General features: G+C 42.9%; 2 protein-coding genes across 2 annotated transcripts; both read right to left on the reverse strand.

Moving 5' to 3' along the window:
- Positions 1-6,204: 6,204 nt before the first annotated feature.
- LOC131267568 (cytochrome P450 6d3-like) lies at positions 6,205-7,892 on the reverse strand. The gene is made up of 2 exons (XM_058270474.1): positions 6,578-7,892; positions 6,205-6,509 (listed from the first exon to the last, which is right to left on the reverse strand). Exons 1-2 carry the CDS (start codon positions 7,890-7,892, stop codon positions 6,349-6,351), a joined length of 1,476 nt encoding a protein of 491 aa, XP_058126457.1. The 3' UTR covers positions 6,205-6,348.
- Positions 7,893-8,899: 1,007 nt separating this feature from the next.
- On the reverse strand, positions 8,900-10,621 carry LOC131267571 (cytochrome P450 6d3-like). Its single transcript, XM_058270477.1, has 2 exons — positions 9,301-10,621; positions 8,900-9,232 (listed from the first exon to the last, which is right to left on the reverse strand). Exons 1-2 carry the CDS (start codon positions 10,616-10,618, stop codon positions 9,060-9,062), a joined length of 1,491 nt encoding a protein of 496 aa, XP_058126460.1. The 5' UTR covers positions 10,619-10,621; the 3' UTR covers positions 8,900-9,059.
- Positions 10,622-12,437: the final 1,816 nt, after the last annotated feature.

Here is a 12,437-nt window from a genome sequence, read left to right on the forward strand (position 1 = left end):
TTTAATTCGATGCCTCGTCTCTAGTTTTACTTGGAAACAAAACAAAAGCAGTTTGAAAGAAATGGCGCGTTTAAGAATTCACTCCATGTCACACCAAATGAACAGAGCTTTAAGTCGTGACAATGGAAAAACATCCTTACCTTTTTCATTTCGAGAGAGGCTTTTCCTTCAATTCACGTTTCTCGTCAAGAGCCGCTGGATCTGGCATCGTTTGCCCATGCGTTTTGCTTCACAAACCCCGTAGTGCGTCAAGAGAGAAAAGCTTTTCCAGCTGGCCAACGTAAGAGGTCCCCACCCTTCATCGGTTGATACGCTTTCCGCAGTGTGTAGGATGCCTGCTGGCCCCTCGGGCCGTTGTTTGTCAATAGGTCCGACCCGATCCGGGAGCGTACACTGGAGCGTACATTTTGAATTCATAATTTGCTCCTGTTCCTTCGGGCTATTATGTTGGGCCAGGTGGCAGTGGGCCAGCTTTTCCGAGCGCACCGAGCAAAAGATGTGAATAATAAAAGGTGCTTCATGATGATTGTTATTCTTCCGGCCGAGTGCGTGCGAGGTCCGCTGGCCCGGGCCCGCCACCGGGGAGGAAGCTATGGGTGAGCTGAGATATAGGATTTTGAGGATCAGGTGCCATTGTCTGCGGTGTGCCGTGATTGGCCGGTTTTTATGCTCAATGTTCACCCGCGGAAAACATTTCCCATTCGAGAACGTTGCGAAAAACCGGTCGGTCAACGCGGATCAGCTGAAAGTGTCTGGACGATGGCGATAAAAATTGATAGCGCTCGGTAATGGAACGTTCGCTAACTTTTTAATGGAAAGGATGGGGATGGCCACGAACCATAATCGGCAATACTGTTATTGAACAATGTTCCTTACGAAACTTATGAGCGGTTTGCTTAAGAATTTCAATTGAAAACCAGTGGAAACGAGTTCATTGTTTTTCAACAAAGTTTCCTGTATTCATTGTTTTGTTTTATTTTAAAAATCTTTTAAATTAACATTTAAATTGTTTACTGTTCAACAAATGGATTTTCGTGTATGTCGTGTTAACATTCTATGATTGTTATTTGTTCAATTTCCCTCTAAAACACAATTTTAATATGAAATGTTCAAATTCAATCAATACATACACCAATCTATAGCACTGTTCCTCGTTTGACAACTAACCCGATAACAGTTTAAGAACCATTTTTAAAATAATATAATAGTTTTTCAAGTTAAACCAACTCATCTTCTTGGCTTTCATCGTTGAAAAATGTTGATATCGATGTTGATCTCATTTCCTGTGCTGCGTCAGAGCAGCGAAATAAAATTCAAATTCCTCGATGACGATAAATGTTGTGCGAGAATCAATTTTACAGCGTATTTCTGGTAGAAAAACCATCATAAATCATTGATCGGAAAGCTTACGTGGGTAGTGCCGATACGACCGGAAATTGGAAGGAACTGTATCGTACACCGGAACCATTCCGATTGCCGCTCGCAGTTTTTGTTATCTGTGGTTTAGATACAAGCTTCGATTTGAATATATTCGACTTTATTTTTATCAAAGTTTGTTTTTGGCATACAAACTAAGAAAATATTCTTTGCCGACATTTTCAGTACCGCACCGAGCAGAAACATGTTTTCAAATTGAAGTAAATAGGAAATTCAACTGTATGGGCCTCTTTAAGCAGCGTTTCTCCAAATCATGTCTCTTACTGTCCGAAATGATAGATGCTTCTACTCGAAAAAGCTCGTTGCTCGAACCGGCTCAATCCGGCAGTTGGGAAAACTATGGGCACTCAATCATAAAGGATTAGGGCGCATTTTCATGCTGCAGGCTGCTAGTGTCGACGAATTTGTCATCGACGGCTGAGGGATGGCATTGTCCCCATTGGCATTCCTTTGGTCGGTGAAGGCAAGCGATCGCCTGAAGCACCTAGAACAAGTTCCTCCGAAAAGCTAGGAACAATAGCTCCAAGGACCAGAGACGACGATATGACGTTGCCCTACTAAACGACCGTAGCGACTTCCGTCTAGCAGTGGGGAAAGGTTTTTGCTAATGATTAATTTTTCAAACTCCTCCCATCGAGAAACACAATTCTCCTGTCTATCCTCTCCCCGTGCCAGACCTTCTAGTTTGATCTTTGTCTTGCTTCTGTCGAACATTGTGCCCGACGGGAGGTTATTTGCCTCGGGAATTGGGCTTGCTTCGACGGCACACGAGTAGCACAAAATAAATGTCAGCTGCGGGAAGTAAATATCACGGCAGACTTCCTCAGAACATGTTCATTTGGTTTCGCAGAACCCGTCCCGTCGCCTGAGCAACGTCCATGACGAAGACTATCCCTGTGTCATTATGAGTTGCTTTGTAGTAACAGTGTATCGCTCACAGTGGATGCACTTTGAAGTGGCCAAAATTTATGAGTTACATTCGAAAGTAAGCAATATAGGTCCGTGTATCTTGGGATGAAAATAATTATTATATTTTATATTTTTAATCACAAAACAGGAAAGATAACTGTTGGCGAAGTTGTGTTCAGCGTTTTTATCGTTATAAAGCGTCAAAAGAATTATTCACACAGTTGAAATAATCAATGTTTAAAAAAGCTGTAAAAATGTTTGCTTGAAGTTTTTTCATGTTTTGTTCAAATGTTCAGAGCAACACTTGAAGTATTCTTAAATTTTAACCAATCTCTGCCGCAATCCTTATCCGTAGTTCAGCTAGCTATAACGGAAGATCAGCGGATTTCTTGGAAGACGAATTGCAAAACTTCTTCTAGTAAATTATGTTTTATGGACGCATATCTACAAACACGACCAAACCCCAAGGCAGAATTTCCTTCCGAGGTCTTTCCTCGTGTAGCGTACGTATGCTAAGGGTTTTGGTTGCATACTGCAAGCTTCCGGACAGCGTACATTTAGCTCGACGGCACAATGATAAATATGTCAGCAAACAACATATGAGCTGACGGTGCGCTTCCTCCATCCAGACTTGTCGCCCCCTGTGTTGGTCGTTACAGCATTTTCACACTCACACTAATGAAGTCGGAAACATTTTTCCACCATTACATAATTAGCTTTCCCGGCCGGGACGAGGAATCTTTCGAACGGTTTACATCCGACCGCCCCGTCTGCCCTGAGGGTGGCACACTTTGGTAAACTTGGGAAAAGCCAAAGTCAAGCCCAAAACCGTTCGGTGCCCGAGGTGCTTTCGACGAAACCTCCGAACGATGGCACTAAAATGGGCGTCAGGGCAAACATTTCAAACCCTACAACGGTGGATCGCGAAACTCGTTAAACAATTTTCTTCCACCTTTCCATCAATCGCTCCAGTTTGGCTTCGGTGGGCTTTCCCCTTCCCGTACGAATGCCATTTTCAGCGTGTGCATGAAAAATGCCGAAACAACGTCACTGCCTGGGCAATTCAAGCCACGGAATCGTTGGGGAGACTGTTTGCGAGACGTAAACCTCGTTTTGTTCCCGTTTAGCAGTAGCTTTCCTTTCGCTTCATGCCTCGTTGGATTTGGATCTTAGCAGGCTAAGAAACAGCCGTATGTTTAACGTTTCATTTTGCTTTCCTTTTTGGCAGATTCTCCGGTGCAAACCATTTTCCGGTTCTCCTTGCGGCATTAAATTATATTTCATTTTCCACTTCACCTCGTTGCTGCATTGTGCTTCCTCTCGGTCTTTTTCTTTATTTCCCTAATAACTCTCACCGCCCTTTGGCGTTTACAACCGCGCCACAACGTCATATTTTATATTTGGTATTCCATCCTTCTCGTCTTCTCATCTCGACCACGAAAACCCGTAAATGCGGACCGCCTACAAAAGTCAAGTAAATTCTTTGAACTTTGTCTGATGCCGGCTGGGAATGGGAGTTTTCCATCAGCGGTGCATTGTGATTTCTCCCAGGATTGGCTTGATGGCAAGCGGTGTGAAATGAAGCAGGCATCCGTCTTGCTCTCAAGGTTTACATTCAGTGAAGATGTAACCAGAAGCCAAAGTGCGTACGAGCGAAACCGGTACGACGTCAAGACTGGCCACTCTCCAACACGCTAGGATGATGATTTAAGGAGGAAATTTGAGCTCATTTAAAATTTTTAGACCGATAACGCCTAACTTTTTTCCCCATTATTTCTCCGGTGCCTCCTGAAAGACATCTCCGGACCTTTACCGTTATGAAAAAATAGAGAATTCCGCCTCATCGTCTCTTGGTCTCGGTTCCGGAGGAGTAAAGATTTTGATTGCGCAGCTTTTCTCCACATTTTTTTTTCACTTTCTCGCATTGCCCTTTTCATTCCATCCGGGGAAACAGCGGGTAGCGACAACGAATGGTCCAAATTATGAGGTATTACAAGGAAGCACCCATCATTCGGACGATCCTTGTTCCGTCTTTCCCTTCCCTTGACTGGTTCTATTGACCGGTGTGTAAGGGTGTGTGTTAAAATGAATCTACGCTACGTGCGCCATTGGCACTTTGGCGACCGGAACAGGACGAGTGGAAATGTTTAGCAGGAAAATCCTCCTTTACCTCCGTCGTGGAATGTGTTGAGTGCGTACGACCGGGGAAATTTGTGCGGTTGCCGGAAATCGATCGGCGAATCGGTTTTGCCGGGTTTGATGGGAAGAATTTGTATGTATCGTTAGGCTTTCTTTTTCTGACGTACTTTGGCATAGGTCTGCTGATGTCAGGAGGAAAAGTTTATGAATTGTCTTTCCATTCCATTTCACAGTGATTGTTTCTTTGAATTGAGGGTTTTCCAAAAACTCGTCGGAGGGTAGCCTGGAGATGTAATCATTAGATATTGATATGACATTTTGACATGTCTTGCATGAACGCTTGCATGTCAGGAAGTAAACCTGCAGGCCAAGTTTGCGCGTTCAGGTGAAAAATAATGCCCGAAATGGTTCGGAAAATATATGTCTTCTACATGGGAAAAGATATTTGAACAGTACCCAAATCATGCCTTTCCATCGAAAACGATATCTCATCCTTTGATACGCTTAGATCTGAATTTTCAGTTTCGGAAAACCCATCTGTCAGTAATTGCGAACTTTTCCAGTGTTGGATGAACTGCTTCGCATCTAAATTCGTTAAAGAACGTTCACCAACACACGCTTCAGTTTTCTCGTGTAGAGGCTGTGGTCTACTCTGACATGTTCTTAAAGTTCATCTACGAGTGGGAAAATAGAATACAACAGTCACATCTTGGTTGCTTTTTTGATCGCCAGTGGACTTTAGGTCTAATTTTGGCATCTGAAATCGATCAGAAAAGTTGAAAACGTATGTTTATTGCTGTGATTGTTGTGAAAGGTCAAAAAGATTAGGTTATGTGTGTTTGTTGTGAGATGCGTCTCATAAAACGAGTTGGAAATTCTTTTTGCATCAATCGTGGTGATAAGACTTGAAATACACTTTTTGTCCACCCATTTTCGAATCAACTCACAAACACTTTCTTAATACTCTAGCAACTACTTGATAACGATTGGCAAGAGACAGTAAGCATACGCTACACGAGTAAACAATGACGAAATCATCAATCAGACTGGTAATCACAATGCACCGTGTTTCACTCTCACCACCTTCTGCGTGCAATGGGGTGTTATCTTAGGTCGAGGACGTTCTTGTATTGGCCAGTGTGCTATGAGTGTGCTACAACGGCAATGACTGGCATAAACTCGGTCCAAACCCGCCACTATGACTTGACAATTTTCTGCTTTTAAGCGAGTCATGATTTCTAGGTTCTTCGAAGTCATGCTTTCGGCGTGTGGCTAAATCAAGAGTAAGATAAGATAACCGAGATATGCGCATTTGTAGATGTTTACCGAAGAGGAGCTTAAATCTGGGTCTACAGCGATAATGAATCTTAATTTTATTTATTTATATGATTAGGAAGGCAATAAAATTTAAGCAAAAATATCAAGGCGGAGTTTTGCGAAAGGCTGGCTTCCAATTCATAGCATACCGTTCTATCACTGGTGAAAATAATTTTCCAACTTAGATGTAGTACCATTTAAGAAGTAGTGATAATAGATCCAATGCGTACTAATATACACGCGATCTTATTATTTCCAAGCCGTTCATAAAAAGTGACTTAACCTCCTCCAAATACAACTTTTATTTCAATAGTCAGCAAAAGGCAATAGTTGGTTGGTAAAACACAATATATTTATTTATTTAACGTACAGAGAGAGAGAAAATAAAGTTTGAAATAATATGATAGATCATTTTTTATTACTTTTATCATTCAATAATTATAACTATATCAGTACAACAGTCGATAACAGCTACAAATGCATAAGTAATATCTTACAAATTTACGGTTAAAGGCAAGACATATCACACGAGCTTCACCAATACGTTCAGATTCGGCGCTCTACCTTCATCGGTAAACCGTCTTCCGGAGCGAGAGGAACTGTAGCTGCTGCGAATTTGATCTTCGATGGTATGCTGGGACGGAAGTTGTACTTGGAAAGCAGTAGTATGATACCAATCTTCGCCACCAGAACGCCTTGTCGGAGACCTGTAAATATAGAGTGCGATAAGACTTAGATATCAAGGATTATTTTAGGTGCATCAGGGATTTCTTACCGATGCAATTACGTGGCCCAGCACCGAAAGGATAGTATGCGTCTGGATCGTGGTTCATCGTTTCCTCATCGAAGCGTTCCGGAGAGTAAAGCTCTGGATCCGGGAAGTATTTCTCGTTCATGCTGATTCCGAGCAATGGAATGATCACCTGCATGCCTTTTCGAATGACGACGTCACTGTCTGGAACTCGATAGTCTTGAGTGCACTCGCGATTAAGAATCGGCAAACCGGGGTATTTCCGAAGCGTTTCCTTGACGCAATGATCGAGATACTTCATGCCTTTTATGTTTTCGTACGTAATTTCACCACCGTTGCGTTCGAGCATCTCATCGATTTCCAGTTGCAGTTTCGCCATCACTTCCGGATTGTGTGAGAGTTCGTGGAGCGTAAATGAAATGGTGGCGGTAGACGTTTCGGCTCCGGCAACGTAGAAGAGGAACACATTGGCCGCACACTGCTCGATTGTCATCTTTTCTCCATTGTTCTGTGCTTCCTGACGCAGATCAATCAACAGCTGGATGAAGTCCTTCCGGGTGATCTTGTTGTTTTCTCGATGGTGGATCTGGTACGTGATCAGCTCCATCACGAATTTGATCAGTTCCGGAGGCAGTGAGCTCAATCCGGTGATCTTCAACAAGGCCGGACAGATAAATACACCAGCTGAGCGAATGTTATTTACGAAGCTAACCTGCCCGTTGACACGACGTAGCGTAGTTCGGAAGGGGTCGTCCGAGTTTTCAATGCAGTTCGCTTCGAAACCAAAAAACACGGAAGCCACTATTTCCAGCACAAACCGTGACGTCACATCACGCATTTCGAGCACCGTTTCTCGCTCCACAAGCTTCTCCATCTGGTTCATCAGCTTCTTGCCCACGTCCAGAAACGTCGGCATCATGTTGCGCAATTGCCCCGACGTGAAGGTCGGCGTGAGACGTGCACGCAGGTTCTTCCAGCGCTGGCCGGGTAGGGCGAACAGATTGGACGACAGTGGGTCACGCTCTTCGTTACAGTAGACGCCTCGATCGTGGAAGTACTGGAAATCGTTGAGCATTATCCGCTTGGCAAGATGTGGATCCCGGATGAGGATGGCCGGACGGAAGAACAAATATACACCGACCAACCTTTCGGTGGACCGAAGGTACAGGTTGTTGATGGCGATACCAAACGATTCCTTCTTCTCTGCCAGGGTGCGAAGGTTCCCGAACGGTATCTCAGGTTTGAGGTTTGGCAGTCCATTTCGATCCCAATACGAGTAGATGTATTTGAGGCCGAGGAAAAGCACTACCGCGACGAGACCGAGTGTGTAAACGAACATGTTATCACCGTTGATGCACGAGAAACACAAATTAGCACTGGATGTTTTGAAACGTCAGAATCTGGCAAGGTTGTTCTTGGCTTGCCAGAACAGGAATAAACTCAAGCGACGCCGGGCTCAACCTTTTATTGAATCTGACCAAATCATGGTGTGCGCGAACGAAAACCGGTTCGCTGATTATTTTGACACAGACCAGCACGCAATGGTTCCAGTTTGAACAACATCTGGAGGTGAGTGTGAAGCCATCGAAATTATCTCTATCTCGATGTGTACGTTCGTATACTTGCGGCACGTGGTGCTCTCTGGAATATTCCTTGATTCTTTTTTAGAATCTTCAATAACCGGTATCTGGGAGGAATAGCATTTGTTTTGAAACAGTTTTCTATTTTGAAGTAAGGAACTATTTGTTAAATATAACTCATTTCACTGACAGGTGCACCAGTACTTTAGTCATCTTTTCGGCGATCAAACGTTGACTGAATAATATTACTGCAGAGCAGCAGACGCGTTTAGCTCCATGTTTTGCCAATAAAGAATTGCAAGAATGCAATGAAGACACAGCACATCGTGTTAGAAGTTCGCATAAGTTGGCCATTAAACTGGCAGCGATAAAAGAAAGCGGGCAGTGAATTTTTGAAAGACAATTTGACAACTCTGTAGCGGGAAACGTAAGATAATATCTTGGCTAACCATGGCTTTCGCATGTTTAGCATACGAAATTGTGTTTGCATTGCTCAGATCGCAAATGTTAAAAATGATGACCGTTTAATTATATGCGATAAACCAACAATGGTAGTAAATTTGAAGTACGTCCAGAGACGCTGCTGCACACTTTGTTTCTAATTAGATATGCATAAAAGGCATTAGTAAAAGTCAAGTAAAGTCAAAGATAATTTTAACGTATCACATAAAATTGTTATATACAAATATTGTTTACTGCTGACTCCGATGAATTAACCGTTCGGCTAGCAATCCAAGGAATTAGATGCATCGATTATTGTCCCAGATTTTAACATTATCTGTTTTATTGTACATACGCTGTTCGTTGAAACCCTTTCAATTTCATCTTGCTTATAGACATTATAGTTTCTATTAACTAACGTTTCAAGATAGCAATTTCATATAAGACAACCTTAGTAACCATTCCTCCACCCGCTATATCACAGATTATTTCATTTTATCCTCCCGTAACTCGATCCTCATCGGAAGCCCACCTTTGGGAGCAAGCGAAATGGATACCGCTTCAAAAAGCACTTTCTGGGGATTTGTTGCGTGGAAGTTAAACTTGGAAAGCATAAGTGCTAGAGCTATTTTCGACAACAGAATACCCTGCCGAAGACCTGAGGATGAAAAGGAGATTTGTAATTGGTTTTTAATTTTTTCAGAGGTTTGAATTTTATAATCATACCAATGCAATTACGTGGTCCTACTCCGAAGGGATAATAAGCGTCTGAATCATGGTTTATCGTACTCTCATCGAACCGTTCTGGGGAGTACAGCTCTGGATCCGGGAAGTATTTCTCGTTCATACTTATTGCGAGCAAAGGAATAACCATTTGCATTCCTTTTCGAATGACAACATCACTATCTGGAACTCGATAGTCTTGAGTGCACTCGCGATTGAGGATCGGCAAACCGGGATATTTCCGAAGCGTTTCCTTGATGCACAGATCGAGATACTTCAGCTCCATGATGTTTTCGTACGTGATCTTACCGCCATGGCGCTCCAGTGTCTCATCGATCTCTTGCCTAGCCTTTGCCATCACTTCCGGATTGTGGGTGAACTCATGGAGTGTGTATGAGATCACCCCGGTGGAGGTGTCCACTCCTGCGGCGTAGAACAGAAACACATTGGCCGCACACTGCTCAATCGACATCGGCTCTTCGCCCTTGCTTCCGGCTTCACGGCGCAGATCGATTAGCAGCTGGATGAAGTCTTTGCGGCTAGTCTGGGTCTGTTCGCGTTGGTTAAGATGGTACGCGACTACGTCGGTCGCAAACTTGTGCATCGTAGGCGGCAATGAATTAAGTCCCGTCAATTTCAACAACCCCGGGCAGATGAACACGGCCGCATTTCGAATATTGTTCACGAAACTGTCCGGATTGTTAAGATCGCGAAGGGCATCGCGAAACGGATCATCGGGGTTGCGGATGCAATTCGCTTCGAAGCCGAAGAAAACGGACGCGATCACGTCCAGCACGTAGCGTGCGCTGATGTCACGCATGTCGACGATTTTTCCCTCCCCAACTAGCTCCTCCAGATAGCACTGCAGTTTACTGCTTACGTCCAAGAACGTCGGCATCATGTGGCGCAGTTGTCCTGAGGTGAATGTGGGGGTCAGCTTTCCCCGCAGCTGTTTCCATTTCTGCCCAGGCAATGCAAACAGGTGTGCCGACATGGGATCTTTCTGCTCGTCACAGAAGACACCACGATCGTGGAAGTGCTGGAAGTCGGTCCCCATTATCCGCTTCGCCAGGTGAGGATCACGGATAAGGATGGCCGGGCGGAAGAACAGATACACACCGACAAGCTGACCCGTTGTCCTCTGGTACAGTTCGTTTACCGCCACCCCGAATGATTCCTTTTTCTCCGCGAGCTTTCGGAGGTTGCCGAACGGAATTTCTGGTTTCAGGTTCGGCAGGCCATGACGATCCCAATAGGAGTAAACGTACCGTAGGCCGAGGAAAATAACCACCGCAAATAGGCCGAGCGTATAGACAAACATGTTGTCAGCCTGACAAACGATCGCTTATTACTTGCCGAACAACTAATCACCGGGTGTCCACTACAACGTCTGGCACCGTTCGAGTAAAACAAACCTTGAAAACGATTTCGGGCTCCTTTTATAGACATCTCTGCAGTGGTTTTGAACGAGAGAAGGGGAACTGTGTCAGTGTTTAAGAAATTACTTCACATTTCTTGTCATTGACTTCCCGCTTTCAAGAAGTTTATCTCTCACTGTCAAGGTTCTGTGCATGTCGATGCGGGATGGACCTGCGAAGAGCAGGCTGGCACACTATTTGATTAGCGGCGATGCAATCACGCGAATGGAAACTCCCCCTACGGAGCACCAACACATCGGAACACAAATATATGGGTTGTAAACAATCGCTTTCGGAAGTAACAATTTTGAAATTTTGTTCCGCCCTATATTTATTTCCTCCGTCATCAGAGATTAACCCATAACTGACCAAAACTATGTCAATGCGAGACTCGCGGAGATAAGGCGTGAAGACGTAATGTTCAATGGCTTTATCAACTGTTTTGTTTATTTTTGTAAATGTATATTAAGATTAAAATCATGAGTAGCATTTGGGTGACAAATCTTCATCAGAACGAATTATTAAAAAAAAAAATTTTTTTACCTTTTGACCTGTTCTGGTAGATCTAGTGTAGTAAAGCTTTACGCTTTAATATCGTATCACCACCACTACATTCATCACCCTAATGAAACAAAGTCCCGCAACGTATTTGTTCACAGGTTACATTTATCATTTTGTTATTGTTGATTCTAACTTAAAACAACAAGTCATTGGAGAGGAGTGCATCAAGTCACGTGGCTGTAAACCATTTTAATGCGATGATGGTTTAACATGTTTTCAATATCTCTAAGTTAAGTGGCTTCAATTAATTAGTTAAATATTCTTTTTGAGAACATAGGGTGCTCAGACAAATTATCAACAAAGCCTCATTCAGAATTCTCTTTCAAATCAATATGGCTTATCCGAGAATTAATTAACATATTACTATACCTTATTGGCTTGTCCTAAATTGGCAGAACGTTAACAAACGCAACATTTTTGTTGAGATGAAAAGGAGGAAATTTAAAAAAAATTCACATTTGCAGCATGGTTGCACACAGTGCAGTTCTTAAACTAATCTTGAAGTAACATGAAGGTCTATATTCCATTCTTTGAAACTCTTTGTCCATGCTGCATCTGAGCCGTGGTTTTACACTTTTTCAGTGTCGAATCAACTATTTCGATTCATATTTTCGATGTGTTAAACATCAAAACAAAAAGGTTCGTCCGTGGTAGTGGCTAACTTTCGAACACAATGAGGAATTCAATTATTTGAAATTTATAACAGACTCAACAGAAGAAAGCGTCTATTATTTGTTGTTGTTGTGTGTTGAAGGTTATTAGAAAAGATTGGATTATTTTGGCCTGTTATTAGAAGAAGATCTTAAATATTCTTTCGGAATCAATCCTGGTAATAGAGCCTCAATGGTTTTAAATCAATCAATTTTATGGAAAATGCAGTAACATTCAATGAGTGAATTATAATAAACGCACACTTTGCAAAAAGTTTAACAACACACCACAACACAACAACAAGTGACAGGAAACAGTAAGCAAACAATGTTGCCTTGAAATTCCGGAGTAGATAGGAAAATAAAGAAATTATAAGCTGGAGTGGGAATTGCAGTTGCTTTATTCCTACTATCTTCGGTGCAATCGAGGTACAATGGATCAAAATTTAGGTCTCGGGCATTCGAGATAAGACACTCAGGATGATGGCGTTGTTTAATCTCTTCTGAAACA

The sequence above is a fragment of the Anopheles coustani genome, chromosome 2 (assembly GCF_943734705.1).
Source record: "Anopheles coustani chromosome 2, idAnoCousDA_361_x.2, whole genome shotgun sequence".
Classification (NCBI taxonomy): Eukaryota; Metazoa; Arthropoda; class Insecta; order Diptera; family Culicidae; genus Anopheles; species Anopheles coustani.